The 23236-nt window shown below is 39.0% G+C and overlaps 1 protein-coding gene across 7 annotated transcripts in view; it reads left to right on the top strand.

The window, feature by feature from the left end:
* The first annotated feature begins 22047 nt into the window (after positions 1 to 22047).
* Positions 22048 to 23236, top strand: part of EPHB1 (EPH receptor B1) — a 385756-nt gene continuing 384567 nt past the window's right edge. For 6 of the 7 annotated variants that reach the window (XR_015749456.1, XR_015749455.1, XM_087964909.1 and 3 more), the window contains exon 1: positions 22098 to 22556. Coding sequence is in view for 4 of the 7 variants with exons in the window: in XM_087964909.1 (XP_087821035.1) it covers positions 22484 to 22556 (73 nt within the window). In the remaining 3 variants the exon portion in view is untranslated. Of the gene's footprint in view, positions 22557 to 23236 lie in introns of all 7 variants that reach the window. The other variant, XR_015749454.1, reaches the window with a different exon arrangement.

The raw sequence follows: 23236 nt of genomic DNA, 5'->3' as shown, positions 1-23236 counted from the left end.
AGAGAGTTTAAAACTAGGCTTCATTTTTTTTCTTTCAAGAGTTACCTTGTTAAATTTGATGTGATTTTCTTTGTAGGTACATTTAAATTATGCCTACTCTTCCTTTCTGATATTGGTGGTCCAGTACCAGCATGTTAAATATATGAATTGATTAAATTTGAAATAAATCTGAAAACCTCATTTTTAGCAGTGTTCAAGTTAACAAGACTTATTTTCAAGTTCTTGAGTGTGTTACCAATGATTTTCTGTGCTTGGAAGCTGAAATAGTCTTATCTGAAGCTTATCCTGTCCTCAGGTGCTTTGGAGAATAGGTTAACCCTCTTCTGTGAGACAAGCCTTCAAATATGGAAGACTGCTATCATGTCATCCCTAGTCCTCCTCATTGTTAGATACCCAGTTCTTCTAACCCTTCATTATATGTTTTAGCCTCTATCCCCCTCATCATCTTCTCTGCATTCACCATCTTCTCTGCATCCCCCTAATCATGTTCTCTGTACTCTTTCTAGATCAGGGATGTTAAACTGGATTTCTTTGAAGGCCAGATCAGCATTGTAGTTCTCTGCAGCCTGGCCGGATGGGAGGAGACAGGGTGGACACCTCCTGCAGCATTCTGCTGGTCAACAAAGGGCTGCATGAAGGCCCTGTGTGGCCCATTTTTTGCCTTCTGCACAGCCCATGGCAGAGTGCTGCTGGAGGCAAAAAAATGGGCTGCATGGGGTCTCCATGTAGCCTGTTGTTGTCTGGCAGAGTGCTGCAAAAGCCATGGAGGCTGAAAATGGACTATGTTTTGACTGGCAGAGCCACCGCAGGCCGGTACTTTGATATTTGATATTGCAGGCCAGCCCTACAGGCCAGATTTAAGTACCCCTTGAATTTGACATCCCTGTTCTAGAATTTCGACATCTTTTTTGTATTGCAGTGATCAAAATTGGATGCAGTATTCCAAGTCTTGTCTTATCAAAGGAGTATAAAGTGGTACTAACACTTCACATGACTTTGATACTATTCCTCTGTTGATGCAGCCTAGGTCTGTACTGCTAGCTTACTTTGTCTACTAATACTCCTAGATCCCTTTCACAGTTATTGCTGTTGAGCCAGGATGTGGCCTTGCTTGTTTAATACAGGAAACTTTTATCTATGGCTAGATTTAATGTTCTGCCCTCCATCATTTTAGGAGGAATATACAATAGCAAGAAAAACGTTGCTTTTTTCTACTGAGGTGACAGAATCTTTTCTCATGTTTTATTGTGGTATCCATTCTATTAGGTTTGACACCTTGACTTAATAATCACTTTGTCTTTTAATTATCTGGGTCGGTCAGATGAAAATATAATCTTCTTTCTAACTTACCTGTCAACAGAAATCACTGGGAGGGTCACAAGGTTTTATTTGCTTGCAACTGCTGTAAGAGTGTAAATGATTTATCTCTTTCTGCTTCTGTGAACCATAAAAGTTGTCAGGAGTTGGTATAGTGACACAGCCTAACTTCATTGCTGATTAACTATTACTTTATAACTTTTATTTTGTATTTCGTGTACATTGAAATAACTGTGATTATTATACCTAGGGTAATTGGTCTCTAACCTTAAATAAGTAAAATAAATACACTATACAGTAAAAAGATAAAAATTAGCATGCTTTCAGCATTATCACTACAAGAATTACTGCAAAAATAGAACCACATTGCAAAATGAGATATAATTAAGAGTTTATCTTTGTAAGCTGCCTGAAGTCTCCAAGAAAGAGATATAAATTTTCTTAAATAAATAAATTGTAGCTCAGAAACATTGGGGTTAATCACCATACATTCTGTGAATTCTACTATAGTGTCATGGCAGCTACTTAATTTTCTAGGGAAAGTGTGAAAATCCTTCTCTGGTGACTGACTTAAAGTCTCAGGTCTTAAATGTTTGAAAAGGACATTTGAGTGCTTATCTAATTGGAAAGGTCATCATATTTTAATCAAAATTGGAAACATTGAGGAAATTCAGTCCAGTACAGAGTCAGGCATATTCAATCCCTGATTATTTTCAGTAGCTACTGGGTCATATTCTGGGATTTTCAGATGACCTTTTTCTTTTCTTCTTCTTCACGACGCTGAATAAGTTTTAATGAAAAGAAGAGTCTCGAATTGCAAATTCATGTTTCCATCATGAGATGACTGATTGCTAAAAGATGGTGAAAAGCAATTCATGAAGTTGGAAACAACCCAAAGTTGTAAGTATAACTCTGTGCTACTGTGGACCATCCATCAGCAGCCCTACACGCTCCAACCCACGTAATATATCTGCCACAATCAGATGTATTATAGAGCTGTTTTTAGACCACAAAAGCCCCGATTTATAAAGGAAGGAAACAAATCCCATAGCCTGGGCTAAAACTGCTTCCTTATCGCAAACATGATGGTGACAATGTTTGATCCTAAGCAGGCATGGGTATAAAAGAATGCTGGCATATTTTCCTGAAAAGCAGTCAGAACTGTCAAAGAAAAAGCACAGCTAAGAAATGCTAGGGGCATTGGTTTTTTTGTTCCAGGTTCTCAATTCTTATTTATCTGCTTTTTCCTGTATAGAGTTCTAAAATTTCCCCTGCAGATTTATAAAATGTATTGTTGATCTTTACGTCTTGAGCTATCCATATATATATTTATACCTGTACAACATCTTCTATACCAGGGGTTCAAACTCGATTTCATTGAGGGCTGCATCAGGATTGTGTTTGACTTCAGTGGGGTGGGGTGCACGTGGCCAGGGTAGGTGTGGCCAGCTCAATGTCACTCCTGTTGGGCTGCCTGTGGTGGTCTGACCACTCTGCCACTGAAAATGGGCTCCTGAGTTCTGTTTTTGGCTGCGATGGCCTCCTATAATTCTCTGCCAGTGGAAAGAAGCTCCATTTTCACTGGCAGAGGCACCACAGGCTGGTCCTCTGCTGTTTCCAAGGCAGTCCCACGGGCCAGATCTAACCACCCTATGGGCCAGATCGGGCCCTGGGCCTTGAGTTTTGACACCCCTGTTCTCTACGATCTACCATATGATACATGACTCTGCCTCACTATTCTTCTACTAATAACTATTCTATTTTATTAGTGACTTATATAATTTCCATAAACAATAATTTTAATGTACAGTTAGTCTTTGACATACATACATAATGGAACCTATCCATTATAGTTATACATTGAGATAGCAATAAAATGGGCTGGTCATGACCTGAGTTTATGACTTTTTTGGTGGTGGTGGTTAAGCAAATGCTGTGGCATTGAAGCAAACCAACTGTTTCTATGGTCTGGTTTTGCTGATGACCAGAAATAAAAGGTGGTCATGTGACTGCAGGATGCTGCAAATGACCATAAATGTGGTTGTCTTGCTGAGTGCCCAAACTTTGATGGCATGACTATGCAGGGATCCCAACAGTCAGAACTTTGAATCTGGGTCATAAATAGCTCAAAGATAGATCTGTTGTAACTGAACAGTTGTTCAGGACTATCTGTAAAGAACAAGTTTAAACAGAATAGCCTGTTTAAATATTAGTAAACATATATATCAAAGTTGTAAAGTTGAACTGGACAGTAGGACTAGAGTACTCGATGGTCCATTGGTGACAAATTCTATTTTTTTTTAAAGAAAAAAATGTTTTTGATCCCAACTGTTTCTGTGGTAATAGAAAGATACTGTCATTATTAAAAAACATTTGCCTGCAAATAACTGAGTTACTTGAGCCATAGTTATTCTATACATAGCCATAGTTATTCTATACACAGACAGTTCAAATAATTTTTTTAAAATCCAGAAAAAGTATTGTGAAATTAAAAACCTTTGAACTATTGTTAAACTGTTCTATTTTCTCAATACAGCAATATTGATCAAGGATTTGAACAACTTTTTACAATAGTCAAACTGAGAGAAGCTGGAAGTTCTAAATATGTTATTATTTTCAGTGAATCCATGGTTTGGTTGAAGCCAACTGTAAATCAGCAATTCCCTACTGCCTTCAAATGATAGCATACACAAACACTTTCTGTTTGCTCTCCTTTAATCATGCTCTCTTGTGCTAGATTATAAGGGAATGAACAGAATGAAAAAAAAAACAGAAAGGACTGCAGTACCATTGTTTAATTTCAGACAAATATTTGGTGACGAATTTGTGCAAGAAAAGAAAATCATGAATGTTGATTTGAATCATATTTTTTCAGGTTGAAGTGGCAGTAAAATAGAGTAACTCATTTTCTTGTTAGTTTATTTTAGTTCTGGTTGATGGAACATGTCACATGAGGGAAAGAGACAAGGAAACAATAAGACAGAGAGTGGAAGAAGCTTCTTTGATGAGAAAGAAAACATCTTCAAAGAAAAACCAGAAAGTCCAGTTGCCTCTTGAAAAAAAGCACCTTTGGGACAACCATGATCTGGATGACTGAAAATCTCCATTGACAACAAAAGGGAGAAATATCTGTCCCCCTAACCCCCACACCATACCTAAGCAGCGGTAGTCTGATATCAGCAATAATTTTTAGTTTAAAGGCAAATCTATTGATCATTAAACCCAATATTTCTTGTCGCACCACATTCCATCCTGGCATTTAACATTGTAAGTGGTTAAACTTTCTTTCTTTTGAGGTGTCCCTTTCCTCTTTGTAATTTGGACTGGACATGGTTAATTCAGAAATGAGTTCTCATTAGCAGTATTGATTAGAAGGAACATTAAGGTTACAATACAAGAATTCCAGCAAGTACTCTACTTTCAAATGTATATGTCGGTAATCTAATGTGGGAAAAGTATGATCTGTTTTCTTGTGGTTTTCTCAGAGCAAAGGGCTTGGAGCTTATCATTTTCATGACGGTGGAACAGTCTGTGTCTGATCATTGTTTCAGTAACTACGAGTCTTAATTGTTGCAACTGCTGTGATGCTGCCTTTCATTGCACTACAGTGTTTGAAGAAAGAGACTGGCAGTGGAGCTTTGGAGAGACCCAGCATCAGAACAGAACAAGTTCAAATTTACTTGTTTCACACCAGATAAAAGCAGTTACTCTTAGTACCATCTCTCTTGGCACCAAAAATACCTACTTCCCTCCCCAGTATGGCAGTTGAAAGTTTTTTTCTTCCCTTCTCACAGGGCAATGGAAATGGGATTGAAGAAGCTGGCACTGCATTCACTAAAGCATTGAAGTGGGCCTTTACATACATGCCCTGTGATCTTCCAGAAAGCTGGTGGAGACGTTTGATCTTTACCAATGATGTGTTACCTTTCCATGGACATATATCACCATTTGCTTACTGTCCAGAAGATTACTGGATGCTTAGATGGTGATATTTAGATCTAAAAGACTATGAGTTTGGCACTGCTGTGCTGAAGGGGATGGGGAATGCAGCTCTTCAAATGGCAACCCAAAATCAAGCTGTGGTCTGTTGTTTGATCTGTTCTCCACTTCTATTCTCATGTGGGGATTAAACTCTCCTGTGGGGGAATTTAAACCAAGAATCCAAGAGAGCCACTTTATCCAACAGACCTAGATGTATTTTATCCATTTCTCTTTTCTTGGGGGCAAAGGAGAAAGTGCAGATACAGGGTCAAGAGTTGTTCCACTCAGTATTTTCTTTCTTTGCAAAGTCAAGTGGGGGAACCAAATTTTCCTCATGATAGAGGAAACTCTCTTGTCTTCTGCTTCCCCTATTATTCACCTGCCACTCATGGCAAGAGAAGCTGGTAAGAGAGCAGCTCCTTTGGAGATTGTCCTCCGATCCCAGAGAACTGATCATTCCATGAAACTGAGAAAGTGACAGCAGAAGATTCTAACAGAAGGTTGCCCAGTTTTGTTTTTTTCACTTGTGCTTCAGTTTTATGCTGTGTTAGCTGCTCAGAATGATTAAAATGGGCAAGCATATACATTTGCTAGACAACAAACATAGACACTAGCAGTCAGTAGAGGTAAAAGGTGGCAAATAAATCCAAAACCATGTTCTACATGTTTTTCCTACTGTATTGGAATAGGCTATAGTAAGAGAATCTTGAAAGTTTGACATTTTCCTTCCCTCCCTTGTATACAGAAGAGAGTAAAGTGAGAGTCAGTTTGAGAATTATTTATTTACTTTGTAATAACTGCCAACTCTGACAATAGTTATTTTCCCAGACTTTGGTAGTTGTTACATTCCTTCTGCAAAGTCTTCTCTGTGATTGTGCCTAATTTATACCTAATATTTTTGTAGAGACATAAGAGACATTATAGAGTTTGTTTAAGAAAACGTGTCTTATAAACTAGTGTTCTATATCACAAAAATGTACAGTGATTATATGAATATTTATAATCATTTATGCTAGTCCATTCCTATAGTCCTGTTTAACTATGAAAATCCATGTTTGACTGTTCTTCAAAATCTTTCCCTTGAAGCATACGTTAGCCAAAGAGATAAATGACCAGAGTGTAATGTGTTGTGTAAATCTAGAAAACATTAGAAATAGAAAAAAACTGTGTTTTAATGCCAAATCTAATTTCTCAGACCTTCTTTTTTTTAGTTCTGCCTCAAATAAATGCACCTGGACCTACCCCTCCAGGTCAATCTATGCAAGCTAAAATTGTTATTTGTTATTCGTTTGGAAAGGTCTTTTTCTTGATCAAAGTCCTCTGGTTTTAGAGATAAAATGTCTACTAAATTCCTCTCTTCCTGCTCAGATGGTGATGGCCTTCAAGCTTTAAAGACTGCATGTTTGTTAACTGGTTTTGGGCAGATTAGCATCATAACAGAGAGGAGACTTTCTCCTGTTGCCTTATCTTAGTTTCCTTCTTGCAATAGCTAATGTCATTTGGTGTCCATATGCCTCTTTAGGTTAACCTCAATGTTTTGCAGGACTTTGTCATTTAGTGCCTTTCCAAGTATTTAAATGATCCCTCTGAAATTATGGTTCAGCTCTCAGTCTGAACATAGGTAGGGAATCTATCACATGTATGAGTGAGACTATAATTTCTGGCAACTGAGTTCTTTGAATTTCTAACTGGGTTGGATATACAAGGAGGCATATCCCTGTTTGCTGTTTCCCACTTTAAAATGAAAACAAGAAATAATGCTCTGATTTTTCTGCATTATAAAGATGGCTGAAGTACATTCAGCCCAATGATCTGTGGAGGGAAATGTTTATATGTTTATATACTCTTTTATTTATTTTATAAAATTTCAATAGCATTCTCTCAAAAATATGTTGGGCAGTACAATATAAAACATGAAGGTAAAATGTTCATATAGCCATAATCCAATAAAGAACAACTTCCTTCAGTATAAAATACCAAAGACATAATCAGCTACGGATGCCAAGTTACCAATGGATTTGAGTGTCAGACCTTCAGTTAAAAAGGAAACCGTTAAGTGCTTTGCTAATAAAAGAGAGAAGAGGATATATATATATATACTGTGCAGACTTTCTTTTGCAGATGTTAGAAGAGGGAACATTTATCTTGAATGCTCATATGTTGAACATTCTAAGTAAAAAGTTTCCTGCATTATATTGTTCCCCCCTTTCAACACTGAGATTGACAACCTAGGACCAGGGGATGGATTTATAATTTCACCAGTAGTTTATCTATACTTTTCTTTACATGTGTGTACACCTAGTGGCATCAAGCATGGAGTGTGTGTGTGTGTACACACCAAACCTGCATACATATACATACATATACACACACATACACACACACACACACACACACACACACATATACACACATATATATACATACTTAAGTTTTCGCGGGTACTTACATGTATGGTATTCAGCTTTGTTCGGGTATTTTCCCACGTCATTATAGTTGTGCTTTTAAAGTTGTAGCAAGGTTCTCGCAGGTATTTGTATGTGGATCTTTGGTTATTCGGGTTTTCTCCCGCATAAAATTGGAAGTATCTAGGCAACGTTTCAATGAAGTCTCATTCATCATCTTCAGGCTTGTGTCTTCGGCTCTGTGCTTCTCAGAGAAGCTTCTCTCTGAGAAGCACAGAGCCGTTCCAATTTTACGCGGGAGAAAACCCGAATAACCAAAGATCCATCATATATATATATATATATATATATATATATATATATATATATATATATATATATATATATATATATAAATATAAATATATAAATATATAAATATATAAATATATATATAAATATATAAATATATAAATATATAAATATATAAATATATAATAATATATAAATATATATTAATATTAATATATATTATAAATATAAATAAAAGAAAAGGCTTTCTCTTGGCTTTGACATTTTTATCAGAAGAAGAAAAGAGTGAAGGAAAAGGAGCACAACAAATTCCCATACTGTGGAACAGGAATTGGTATTTAATAAAGAAGCTGCACCATGAACTCCTTGACACTTCCCAAGGGACAGAAAAAACATCTATTTGTAGTGATCACAACTGGTTAGGAAAGGTGTTCAGTAGAGAAGGATGTTTGTAGGCCAGGCAATATAAGGATGTTAAATTATTATGATGCACACACATTTCCTCCAAGGCCATTATGGCAATCATTTTAAAGAATTGGTGCATACAGTATCTGACTCACTATGTAAAGCAGGCCAGGGAATCACCTCCATAGAAGGCTAAAGTTATTTTTATTGAGATTAACTATAATAGCAGACACCTTTGAATCAGATCATGATATACCGCCTCTTTTGTTCTCATGCTTCAACAAGCTAGGGAGAAGTCTTCCTGTGAATCTACTGAATGTTATCTTGTTCTGGACTTAAAAGATGTTTCATCTCCTTTTGCCTTGGTAATGCATGTTTCTAACAATGTCATTTTCCTGAATCTCTACAGGCAGTCAACGGCAAATAAAATACAAGTATTCTAGCCCCAGTTCATGTTCACCAAAGCATCCTTGTATTGTGTTACTGAAATCTGATAGCCAAGCATTGATTGTCAGTATTGTTAATATCTGTATCAGAGGTGGTATTCAGCAGGTTCTGACCAGTTCTGGAGAACCAGTAGCGGAAATTTTGAGTAGTTTGGAGAACCGGCAGTAACCTTCCCCCAGGAGTGGGGAGGGAATGGAGATTTTGTTATATCCTTCCCCTGGAGTGGGTGGGAATAGAGATTTTGCAGTATCCTTCCCCTGCCATGCCCACCAAGCCATGCCCACAGAATCAGTAGTAAATTTTTTTGAATCCCACCACTGATTTGTATATAATCCTGAATTAAGGCAATGATTAGAATATTTCAACTCTTCTCACCTTGGTATAATCAGCTTGTCAGCTACGCCCAGGGGCATGGTCTATGGAGCAAAAAATAAAATAAAATACAAAGTAGGGTCCCTAATGGGGAAAAAAAATAACATTGGTCACCCCCATTTAAAACTATAATTTTCTTTCATTTGAATGGGTGGGAGTGAGACTTACAGAGGCACATGTGAAATCTGTCTCGTATTACTAGCTAAGCAGGCTTGTCTCAAAGGGATTTTACTTTTAAAAGAAGGGTCTTAACTTCATTTAATGCTATTTAAGTAATCAGATAAAAAGACAGATTTTTAGTCAGTTTTAGAGCATGCTTTAAAAATGGCCTTTGCAGAGACAGTTTAGAAAATGCACCTGTGATTAGGGTTGCTACAGTAATTAAAATTCAGAGTATGTTTCTTGTTAACACTTAATACAGGGTAATGCTGGAAGAGAACTGTTCTTCATCTTCATTTCCCATTCTGCAGTTCCAGATTTTTTTCTTTTAAAAAAATACATCTTGATATAGTTAAATATATTTCAGGAAGAATTTTGCATCAGCTATACTTGCACTGAGTTAAAAAAAAGACTTGGTACAGCTCAAATATGCATTCACCAGTAACTGAATATGCATTTTCCAGATACTCAATAGCTGTTTCTTATTAAAAGAATAAACAGGTAGTGGAAGCATCTTTGAGATTAGGAATTCAGGGAGGGTAACTTCAGTATGATTTATGGCCAGAACAAAGGATTTTGCTTAGTCAAATGAAAGACAGATCCTTGTGGGTTTGTTATGCAATTGGTGCCTACTCATACTTCCAGACCTGTCCCCCGAAGGTATCTTGTAGCAGGTGCTGACTCAGGAGGCATGGCAGATTGTGCATCTTCATTCTTTGACCACAGTGCTATATATTGGTGATAATACCATCACTGTTGTGACACACAATATGTGTCCTCCAGCTGCTATGCTCACCCACCTGCCAATAAGCTTCACTTGCTACAGTACCAGCAGCACAATATAAGACCAAAAATTTGATTTGGCTCAAATGGACTTTGAAAATTCTGCACCAATCTATGGGCAAAACCTGGATGGACTTCTCCTTTTCCCTGTGAGAAAGGGCAATTTTTCCAATAATTTCTCAAGGTAGGATTCTACCTTTGCAGTCACAGTAGTGCTCTGATGAAAAGGCCAATGGAGAAAACTGGCTTGATTTCCCCTGACAGTTGAAATATGCAGATCAAGAAGGTCGCAGACCATTGGAAAGAAAACTCTTCAGTGAAAGGTAGAAGATGCACACAAACATACATTCTACCTCAAATTTATGCAAGAGAATCTTACTCTCCCCATGAAAATTGCTCAGAATTTGTATTCTCCTCTGGAAAAATTGCTAAAGAACTTGAGAATAAAAAAACAAAATATACAAGGGGATTTCCCCCCTTTGTTTAATTTTTGAATTGAAATGTTAGTGCTAAAATGTGATTGGTGCTGAAATGTGGTTGGTGGAGATACTTTTCAGAATGTCAATTTCATGCTTTGCTCCAAGCAATGGTCTTTTCTTCAAAGGCATTGTGGTGAAATGATCTAGAATATCTGCACTGCATTGTAATCTTGTTGAACGCCAGATGTGGAAATCTTTACTTTCCTAAGAAGTACAGTAGGTCTTCATTAAGGCGTCTTCTAAGGGCATCATGACAGCAATAAGTGAGTTTGAAGCTCCCTGATGCCCAGTCAGGGTTTACAAATGGAAACAGTTGAGATAGAAAAGAAAGGTGGCTGTGTTTAATTTCAGTTGGGAATGTTGTTGACCTTAATAAATTGTGTAGAGTCAACCTATGATCCCAAGGAAACCCCTTTGGATCCTTGTGCGTTGGCTTTCCAATGGTAGACCTTTCTTGAATACCCCTGGGTGGTTAAGACGCTGAAATACACATGGGAAAGACATTCAGGTTGTAGTTGAAATGTTTGATTTAGCCAGCTACTTTGATGCTGTGCCTGTCTCTTTGTTTGGATATGAAGCCACTGATGTCCTTCTGCAAGACAAATTAAATCCTTTGATGCCAAACAGATGGTCCTTTCTCTGGGGAAGCATGTATTGGATTAACTTCACTTTCTTAGTCATGGAGGATTAAAAGACTCTGATGTCAAATGTTCAGGCAGTTATAGGCAACATAACTGGGACAACGTTTTCTGATTGCATAGTTTCTACACTAGGTAGAGCATGGGAGAATTAGTTTAACTTGTAGAGATGTATCAGCATACATTTAAGTTCCATTTCTACTAAACAATTGAAGTAACTACACCTGTTGAATATCTACCAGGACTTCTCTTTCCCCTGTCCAGTATGGACCTGATAATCTATACAAGTGGAGTTTGACCTTTGATTTGCAAAATTACTATATGTGAGTGAAACATATTTAAAATAGAGTTATTGTATTGCAGTTTCTTTGGTTTGAACATGAATGGAAATGGCAAGCATCTTAATATTCTCATCCTAACTTAACTGTTCTTGAACGCTCAGGTGTACTGTGGGTGCATACTATGGATGCAGATAGATATAGAAATACATATTTCAGAGAAAGATCAAAGCCACATGCCTGGCAACAGGAAATGAGATTGGCATTTTCCTTTTGCCAAAGGATCAAGTCCAACTGAACCTGCCCAATCCAAATGGTGCATCTTCAAAATTATAAATTGAACTGACTAATCAGGCAAACATTTCATCGCAGATGAGTACAATACTTCTGCTTCTGTGATTCATTATGTATGTGGTACAGAAAATCTGGGCGCACATGGTTTGGTTCATCATAACTGATCATTGCCAGGCAGGAATATACTATTCATGGAAGGTGTGGAAAGAGAGGGCAACTTCTGAGTTGGACTGAGAGTCAAAGTAAAGGTAGAACTCCAGTGGCTGAGATTTCTTTCATCTGAAAAGACATACTGAATGTTTCCTTTAGTAGAAGGACAATGAGTAAACACCACTATTAGAAAGATAAATGGCCCTTTCTTTATAGGCTATGACTTGAATTTCAGCTTGGGAATGAAAAAGACAGTTGTGTTTATCTATGTGCGCACTTATGTCAGTTGCAAGGAGGATAACTGTAGAATATTCATTTATTTATTCTAAAAGTATAAAAACAATAAAACAATTTAAACATTTTAAACAATAAAAGCATCCAAATTAAATATATGCAGCAGCTGAGATAAGTAACCAGTTAACATTAAAGCCAAGAAATGGGGCCCTTAGCACATTCAAAGCCCCAGGCTTGGGTGCACAGCCAAGTTTTTCAAGCCTTATGAAAAGCTATCAGGGTTAGGGATACTCTGATCTCTGAGGGGAGAATATTCCATAGAGGAGGGGCTACTGCTGAAAAGGCCTTTCTTCTAGTTTCTGTCAAGCCAACACTCAGTAATAAAGAACATTTAAAAATAGTAATAATAAAACACTAGTTCACCGAGAACTATTCAACAACATAGAACCAGAAACATGAAGATGGGCTTATCCAATAGGCTGACCCAATGCCAGGGGAATAATCAGACCTTCATCATCTTACACAAGGCCAGTAGAGTTGGGATTGTGAAATCTCAGGGGACATATTGACCCAAAGGGTAGGTGGCACAACATAGAAAGCATTTTCCTGGATTCCAATAGGTGGCAGTGTTTCATAAATCAGACTGAGAGCCTGCCCATTTTGTAAGACTTATCCCTGTGTATGGAACTAGCTTTACAAATAATTATATGAACCATTTGTTAATTTTGAAGCACCTGAGAAAAAGCACAATTGCTTTAAGAGATTAATTCGTTAGTGAACATGTTTATTAAACCAGTCAGTCTTTATTTTCAGCTTGACATAGCAGTCATATAAAACGCTGTTGCTTGTATATTAGAGGTAATATACTGTATAACCACAATATCTAGTACTCTTGATATCTTTAACTTCCACAAATTTTTTTAACCCTTTTAAAAAGTCATTCATGTGGTAGCTATCACTACATCTTGTGGTAGCACATTCAACAATCTAACAATATATTCTTTTATCAATTCCATTGTTTAACTGTTGGATGAGCCAGGTTTTTGTATAATAACAGAGAAAAAACCTTGTCCACTTTTTTTGGATATATCATTTATGTACCTTTTCATGCAGCACTGTACGATCATCTTTGCCTTTTCTTGCCTTTCATCTGATCGTGGAATAACTTCAGAGTAACATCTGCCAGACAAGAGTCCGTATCACTTGGGATCTTGGATGCCTGCAGCATGTGAGTTAGCTCTGAAACCTACTTTAATAACTGCTTTCTCTAAATCATTTTCACATACTGGTTTATTGGCAGACGTACACTGTTATTTCATAAAATAGCAGTGATTTCCTTCTGTAGGGGCTGCCAAACATAAACTTTAACTGTATGTATTTGAAATTTCAAGTGTAAATGTAGGCTCTTTATTATGACACCCAATACATTCTTTGACTGAAGGTTTAAATAGATCCAGTAAGACTTGGTAAGATACTTACAGACTATTACTTACCGACTACTGTGCAAGGCAATTGCTGTTTATGAAGTTTCTTGGCACATTATCATCAGACAGTTAAAATGCAGAAGAGTATTTGCAGGGCCAGCGCAATGTGCAAGATGTATTTTTTGTTGGGGGTGGTTGGGGGGACTGCACCAAGGGAGGCTCATTTCAATTTCATTGTACACATATTGTGCATCGACAATAAACATTTGATTGTTTGATTGATTAACAGAATAAAATACAATCTATGAAAACTTTGTCATGAATGACAATAATAGTCACCATCAGTGTTTCCTTATTACTGTTGCATAAAAAACACTGTTCAACTTGTAATAATTGCAAGGATCATGTTATTATGGAACCTGTCCCATATACTGTAGCATCTCTTTATTGCAGTTGATTCACATTATTAAAAAAAAAAAGAGTGAGAGAGATGATACTTCATTTACTGTATTTAAGATTCCTAGGTGATCATCTGTCCAGGTCCTTAGAAGAGCATAGTATCATGTAATTATTATGGGTTCATATATACAGAGAGCAGTAAAATTCTACCCTGGTTCCCTTATTAGGTTATGTGAATCAGCATAAAGCAATCTTCATATTTTGTCCCACAGCATAAGGAATAGCAATCCTAATTCATCAGCACTTATGAACATCTGCTAATTACATTTCATTGTTTGATGATTATGATGAGCTTGAATTAATCCATCCCATGGTTTCATGTGAACTAAAAAGACCTCTTCTCCAAAAGTTATGCATAGAAATCTACCACACTGGTTGAAAGTTACTAGGTTTTTTGTTTTCTTAGTTCCCAGTGTAATGGCCAAAGTCCCTCGGTCCGCTTCCGTTTCTAAACAAAGTCTACAACCCAATGCTGTTGGTCCTGCTCCAGCACCTTAACCATTTTACTGTACAGGCCCTGGATTTGTAAATTAGATTTATTTAGAATCTTGGAATCATAACTGATATATTACTATCAATCCAGAAACGTTAAGTTTATTTTTTTAAAAAAAGTTGTAGTTTTATATCTTTTCCAGTTTGAAGTACATGAATCTTCTTTATCTGCAATTGAGCTGTTGCAATACCAGTTTTATCCTTGTCATTTTCAAGTTTTTTTTAAGTTTAGCAAAGATTTTTTAATTATATCAATTGTAGTCTACCTAGAAGATTTTGTTGCAAACAAAATAAAGCAGTATCACTTTAGCAGTTACTCTCCTTTGCCTTTGTATTCTAGCAGGTTAATTTCTTAGCTTTTGCCAAGGCATATAATAAAGCATGTATAGCAACATTTTCCAATTTGGCATAAAGATTTCCTCCCCATTCTTGGTTATTTCTATGGGGGGAATTGCCTTTCAGACACTGGGCTTCTACACTTTTCCTTAAAATGTGAAAGTGAACTATGCTATTTAGAAAGAGCTGAGTCAAGCTCTAAGTAAAACATGAGGGATGGAAATAAGATGCTTTGAGGGAGGATTGAGGTAAACAAAACTATGGAAAGTAAGATATAAAGATAGAGAGCAATTAGACGAAATGGTCACAGCACAATGGTAGTGTACATGTTCTGCTCAACTTCAGTTCCTAACATTTCAAGCAGGACTAGAAAAATTCAGTTTGATGTGCTAGAGATGACCTGCCACACTGGGTGAGAGGGACTGATGGTCTGATTGTATAGATAATAAAAGGTAAAGGTTTTTCCTGCCAGTTGTGTCTGACACTAAGAAATGGTGCTCATCTCTGATTCACAGCCAAAGAGCCAGTATTGTCCAAAGATGCTTCTGTGGTCATGTGGCCAGCATGACTATATGCTGAAGGTGCACGTACTGCCATTATCTGTTATTACCCAGGTGGTCAAGGCAAGTCGGGCCTCTAGAGAGTTCTTTATTTCTGTTAACAAATGTTCCAGCTAACGGCCCTCCAATGATTGGTAAGGCTCCATCCCCATGCTACCTTGAAGGCAGCTACCCTCAGTCTCTCAAACACAGCCCTGGTAGTACAAAGAAAGCCCACAGAGTAGGAACACAGTCACAGGTCAAGGTCTAGGGTACCAAGTCCAAGGCAGAGTCCAGGCACAAAACAAGGGCAATCCTCAGGACAAGAAACAAGTCCCAGGCAAGAAGCAGTTCCAAAGGAGCAGTGAAGCAAATGCCAAATGCAGTCCCAAGAGAAGGGCTAGGTCTAAAACAAAAGGTGAAGAGCAATCTTCCAAGCGAGGCAAGGCAAATAGCAAGAACCACAAGTCAAAGCTGGGGGAGTATAAACCAAAACAAACAATTGTTCCTGGCAAAAACTAACTCCCCATGGCTTCTCCTTAAGTTACTCCCCTCCAGGTGTTCCTTGTGAAGAGGAGTGAGGTGACTTTCTCCCGAGTAGCCTTGCAGCCCTTTTCAGAGTTTGCTTACACTCCACTCTCCTTGCCCTTGGATCGAGTGGAATAGACAGCTGTTCCTCATCAGGAACAGCACTGCCAGACAGCACCAGTGCCTGTGGCAGCTCTCCATCTAGTTCACCTCCCCCAATGCCTGAGGGGCCCAGCACAACACCATGCTCAGCCCCTGGCATTCCTTCCCTTTTGGATGGTCCCAGTTCCAACTCGTCCTCCTCCAAACCAGGCTCCAAGGGGCGGCATGACATTATCCTCCACTGAACTGGTACCTACTTATCCACTTAAATTTACATGAACTACTAAGTTGGCAAGAACTGGGGCAGGTAACAGGAGCTCACACTGTCATGCAGTACTTGGTCTCGAACTGCCAACCTTCTAGTCAACAAGCCCAGAATCTTAACAGCTCAGCTGCTATACCTCTCTATGCAGGATAGTTTTCAAAAATGAAAATTACAACAGGGCAAGAAACTGTAAAAATGGAGAAAAGTCACCATTAGAGACCTGCTGCACAGAGAAGTCACATCTCATCCAAATGGATTTTCTCTCTTGAGCATAATGAGACATGGGAAATAAGCCAAAGAAGTAAAGTTTGGAAAGCTTTTTGAATAATACACATATATTCCTCTCACTCCAGTGGAGCACTACATTAGAGAAGGCTACAAATACATCAAAAAGATAAAAAGTGGCAAAGAATGCTTACCTGTGATGCAAATATGGTTGCAGTCGGGTACAGGAACAGATATCTCCCAATTAGGGATTCTATTTGTATAAATCTAAACTCTCAGTCACACTGAATCTGCACTGTGATGGCATTTCATTCAGAGATCCTGAAGCAGTGAACAGAGCTTGGCAGTTGTGATGTGTTTGTGTTTGTTCTTGCTGCTTACTCTCATTTATTTATGCATTTTGATTGAACAGAACATGTCTAATGTTTATTATCATAAAATACATGTACAGACATAAACCATCACTGCACTCTACAGCAGAAGCTGATTTAATGGCATTCCTCTCCATTTTATACTTGAGTAGTGCATGGAAATCAAGGTACACAGTATAAATACTAATAAGAAGGCTTGGCTGAGCATTGTGATCGCTCCCCATCTCTCATCTCTAGTCAGGGTTGTCACAGAGAGAGAGAGGGAAGGAAAGAGAGAGAAACTTAATTTGCATTCTTCCAGAGTTAGGATCTATCTCTTTTCTAGACAAAACTGGGCCTGCAATTCCTTATAACACTCTTTCCCCCAAGCTAGGACTGTTCATAATTCTTTACTCTAATAACCAAAGAATTATTGGGAATTACAACTGAGTCCATTTAAAAGACATTGGGATGAGAAAAGCCAAAGCTTATTTCTCCTTTTTGTATCCATGACATTTGACAGATAGATTCCAAAATTAACCAAAATAAGGTTGTAAGCTATTATTTGACATTGATGTAAATGAACAAAACATATTTCCTTGGAATTCATTCTGTTTAACATAATTTGACTTTTGAGTATAAACAGCAATTTGCTTTTTAAAATGATTAAATATTAAACACTGCAATCTTAGTTCCTTTTCTGTGCAATGGCTTATATTTGTCGAGCTGTATCAAACAAGCAGCCTTCAGTATGTTTGCAGAATTGGAAGTAGCCTTAAGTAAAAATAGGTAGGCAAGCATCCATTTGTATTTTCTACCTTTTTTTCAGTAGTAGTGTCACCTGTTATAAGATTTGTGTGGCAACAATAGAAGGTAGCATATCATTCTATTGCAACTTAGAAGGATATGGTAGAAAAATGGCAGGTAAGATTATATTGGTGGCTTCTAGATGTGAATTTTTTTGTATCTAAACAATACTATTTGGAAAAATAAAAAAACCAGAAAAAGAGTATCACAACAGCAATAGCACTTAGAGTCAAGTCACTCTGCTTTCCAAGATTCTAAACAAGGATTGAACAAAAGCTATTGATCAGGGCATAGCAATACCAATAACACTTAGACCTATATACTGCTTCACAGTGCCTTGCAGCCCTCTTTAAGCAGTTTACAGAGTCAGCATATTGCCCCCAACAAACTGGCTCCTCATTTTACTGATCTTGGAAGGATGGAGACTCAAATCAATCTTGAGCTGGTCAGGATCAAACTCCTGGCAGTGAGCAGAGTAACATCTTATTGTGACATAACACAAGAGATTTGTGTATAAAAGAGCGTGACAACTTAGAGCATCCTTTTCAGACCTGGTAGTTGTTACAGTAGCTATTAAAAAACCTTTTTTTTTGACATTGCACATCCTACAATATCTTTGATTTATATATCTGTAATTAGAACTTCACACAGTTAGATGGTAGCATCTAGCTGACCTTGGTTGACCTATAAAAGCTAAGCAAGGTCAGGTGGAGTTAATATTTAAGAAGCTACAGAAAATATTAGGGCTATAAGCTAGATAGCTAACTCACTGCTTACTCCAGGAATTTGAGCCTGACTAGCTCAAGGTTGACTCAGCTTCCATCCTTCTGAAGTGGGTAAAATGAGGACCCAGGGGGCAATAGTCTGACTCTGTAAATTGCTTAGAGAGGGCTGTGAAGCACTGTGAAGCAGTATAGAAGTCTAAGTGCTATTGCTAGATATGTACAAAAGATAATAACGGTGAACCACTTTCTTAGTATTGTCAAGAAAACTACATGTCCATATCCATGAACTTGACCGGAGGAGGAAGAACATGTAAGAATAATATAGATAATCAAGGACAATACCATAATTATTTTTTGAAGCTAACCTGTAAGAAACAACAAAACCATCAAATGGAATATGTAGAATAAATTTATTTATATATTTAAAAGATTTCCATACAGTTTCCCATTTTTTAAAAAATATATCAAAAGCATTTTACAATAAAAACACTTTAGTAATTTTACAATTACTAAAAACTTACACTGAAATATTGGTTAAGTTCATAACAAAACCAACCGTACCATAACATTAAAACAACGACAAAAAGCAAACAGTAATATAAAGTTAAAAATTACAGCAGAATTAACAGAATGAACCTATAATTAAAACGCTGGGGAAAATAAAGATATCTTTGTTTGCTGTTGAAAAAGGCAGCAATCCTTGTGCCTTGTTGTAAAGGGAGTTCCAAAGATAGGAGCTAGCTAGAGGTGCTCCTATACAGCACTGGCCTCACATCAGCATGGCAAAGCATCTGGATCAGGCCCTCTGTGGATAATCTTCAGATACTGGAAGGATAACTTTGGCTGGCCTGCCCTTCTGGTCATACTGACTGGGAGTACTGGAAGCCACTGTGTCATGCCCTTGTTGGAGTCTGATCCTGAGAAGGAGATTGAGCAGCTGACAGGGAGTGGGAGTGTGGCTCTGGTGGCTGTGGAAGAAACAGGGAAACAATCCAGTTGGGCATTCAGAGGAAGACCCAAAGCCGTCCCCTCTTCATCCTAGGGCATACAGGGAGGAATGCAGAAGGGAGCAACATGGCTTATGAGAGAGAAGAAGGCCCTGATCCCTTTCATTAGTTGCATCTGGGAGAACAGGATATAAGGGGGGGTGGTTTGCACATGGCTCCTTGCTAGAATCAAAGCGTGCATTATCTTGGTCGAGCCTTATCTGGGTTTTGGCATCCTGCCAACTGTGGGTGCTGCATTATCCTTGAAAGTCTGCAATTTATCATGTGGTTTGTGTTGGTTTTTTTAATTTCTAATTATCTTTACTTTGGGTTGGGACTGAATTTCTGCCCTTTGTAGACTGTTTTTTGAAGAATTTGATATCCAGCTGAGGATAATTGGACATTGGGGCCAAGTTGGAGGCATTAAAGAGAATTTATTCGACTTTGTTATCATATGCCTTTTCATTTTTAAGAATGGGAACATATAAATAAAAACATATAGGTAAAATTATTTGCCTGCAGTGCAGTGGTGGAATTCAAAACATTTTACTATTGGTTCTGTGGCCGTGGCTTGGTGGGCACGGCAGGGGAAGGATACTGTAAAATCCCCATTACCTCCCCACCCCACTAATCTGCTTTCCAGCTCCGTTCTCCTGTGCAGGGCAACAAAAGAAGACCCAGCCGATGAGCTGGGACTCAGGAGTCAGAGAATAGATGGGGGAGGGGACAATCAGAGGTGGTATTTGCCAGTTCTCCGAACTATTCAAAATTTCCGTTACCGGTTCTCCAGAACTGGTCAGAACCTGCTGAATACCACCCTCTGCTGCAGTGCCCCTCCCGGATTCTGTTGGACAAATGGGGCAAAGTTTGCATAAAATAATTAATAGACACAGTTTTGACATACAGATTCCAAACAAGGACTACAAGTAGTGTCAGATCATTATGACCTACTAGGACATCATAGCAGATCTCAAAGTGGTTCTTATGAAAAAAAAAAGGGGGGATTTAATTGACTATAGGGGTGTGAGAGGTTGCTGAACCCACCCCCATCAAAATATTTCAGGTAATCTCAGAGGATCTCAACAAACTCAGTAAGCTTATAACACATTCCAATGGCAAATCCATAAAGCATAGGTAGCCCTTGACTTACAAGAGTTCATTTAGTGACCGTTTGTAAGTGACTTGTGACTGTTTTTCACACTTACCATCTTTGCAGCATGCTCATGGTCCCATGATCAAAATTCAGGTGCTTGGCAACTGACTCAAATTTATGACGGCTTCAGTGTCCCAGGGTACTGTGATACCTTTTGCGACCTTCTGACAAGCAAAGTCAATAGGGAAGCCAGATTCACTTAACAACCAGGTTACTAACTGAAGAACTGCAGTAATTCACTTAACAACTGCAGCAAGAAAAATTGTAAAATGGGGCAAAACTCACTTTCTAACTCTGTCGCTTAGCAACAGAAATCTTGGGCTCAATTGTGGTCATAAGTAGAGGCCTACCTATATAGTAATCTGTCTCATATGTAATCTGAATAATCAACCTGCCTCCCCTCCCTTCCCCTCTGTTATTTGTTTTTTAAACAATGGCAGAGGAATTTGATTCTAGGCATTACTGATGCGACTGAAAGGCCCAAAGGTCATTTGTTTGTCAGAAGTACCTGCGTCTCTTTTTGCCCCGTTCACCACCGTAGACTCTGCCTTTATTTATTTTATTTGTCAATCATTTACAAGATAATAAATAAACTTATGTTTATTCTGGTTTCTGTTACATTGTAAGCTTTTGACAATAAATAAATAAAATAATAGGTAAAAGTATAAACATGAGTATGAATACAGGAAATAGGCACGAATAAATGGGGACAATAGGACAGGGACGATGGTGCACTTATACACGCCCCTTACAGACCTCTTAGGAATGGGGTGAGGTCAATAGTAGATAGGTTAAGGTTAAAGGAGGGGGTGGTTAGAGGATATAACAACAGAGTCAGGTAGAGCATTGACCGCTCTGTTGCTGAAGTCGTACTTTCTGCAATCGAGCTTGAAGCAGTTTACATTGAATTTGTATCTGTTGTGTGTTCTTGTATTGTTGTGCTTGAAGCTGAAGTAGTCATTGACTGGCAGGACATTGTAACAGATAATTTTGTGTGCTACGCTTAAGTCTAAGGGTAGTAGTTGGACTGTATTAGCATACGGTACTTTCCTAGATAAAGAGACATACTGAATGGGAGTCTTGAAGACCCAGGATGAACAAATTTTTCATACAGACCAGGCCCGAAGGTAAAAATAGGTAGATGAAGAGTGAGCTGTGAGCGACCAGAACGATAACGGCTTGAATAGAACGAGACGCACTATGCGACCGAGGAAACACTAGGGGGCGCTGTTCTCCTTCCTTCTAGGCTTTTGCTGCATGGCGCAGGTCTTTCCCTACGGCTTTCTGCAAAAGTTTCTCTAAAACTAACAATACTGGAGTAAAGGGGTGTTCACTGCTGATTGGGCGGAGGATTTTTGTGGGCTTGATTTCTTGATTGGACGGGAGCCTTTAGGGGTGGGAAAAGTATTGATGGGGTGCGAGCGCGCGAGTGCGCGCGCGAGTGGCGGGGAGGGGGAAACCTTTCCCTCTCCCCCTCCCTTCAGCCTCAGTGCCCGATCTTGTTCTCACTGTACTCTACTACTGCTTGCAATGTGACACTAGAATATAGACTCTCTCTTTTGCTCACCCCCCCACACCTCACTCACACACACACACACACACACGCACGCAGACACTGACACATACCTACACACACTTGCACACATACACACACATGCACGCACGCACGCACACAAGGACCCACGCTGTGGACTCGGTATTCCGGAGTGGAGTTGTTCAGGATACTTATATATATATATATATTGAATTATATATAGAGAGGGAGAGAACGAAAAAGCGACGAGAAGGGAACTAAATCTGGTCCAACAAGGAACTATTTCCTTTCTTCTTTTTGAACCTGCCCCCGTTTCTTCTGCATCATGTTTGGGGCTCCCGTGGCACTGGATTTTGTTGTGCTTTTCTGCTTGGCATCTGTAATTGCAGCTGTGGAAGGTAACAAAATATCAACGAAAGGGAAGCGAGTGGGCGGGTGGAAAGAAAACTTTTTTTTTTTTTAAAAAAACACGACAATATTCGCCGGATTGTTCAGTTTGCTGTTGATACTCGTGGGAGGAGGGAAAGCCCTGCTCGGTTCCGTTGCTCTGCCTGCCTCTTTCCCACCCTACTCTCGGAGAAAAGACGCGGGGAGCGAGCACCGACTCCACGGGACGTGCCCCCCCGGTGGACTTCTCCCTTGTAGTCCGGCTGCAATGCGGCTTGCCTACCCTATCCCGAGATCTAGAAGGCTAGGAAGTGGTTTCCAATCCTTCCCGAAGTGGAGTTCAAGGGATGCTACCGGCGCTGGGAACCGGGCTCCGGGGGCGTTTGCAGGGGCTCTCCGAATCTTGCTTGACTGGAGAAGCGGGCTTTTTCCCAGGGAGGGGAGCGTCGGAACGGTGGGTGCGTGATGGGCCAGGGGACAGTAGCCGGGCAAAGCCGAGCAAGGGGTTTGGGATCGGGGGAAAGGCGGGCAAGGTTTGGCCAAGAGCAAGAGAGGAGAGTACCAACTTAGTACTCATGCCGCCCGTCCTCCCCCGCCCACAGCTGTGTCGGGTTACAATAGATGAAGGGTGGGAAGGGGCTGGCATGGTGGAAGGTGTCACTGTGGGGACCCGATCTTTAATTCTCCCTTT

This window comes from Notechis scutatus, chromosome 4 (assembly GCF_049901735.1).
Source record: "Notechis scutatus isolate UNSWTSFEM ecotype Mainland chromosome 4, rNotScu1.2, whole genome shotgun sequence".
NCBI lineage: Eukaryota > Metazoa > Chordata > Lepidosauria > Squamata > Elapidae > Notechis > Notechis scutatus.
Note: the sequence above shows the minus strand (reverse complement) of the source record. Positions and strands in the feature narration are given on the sequence as shown.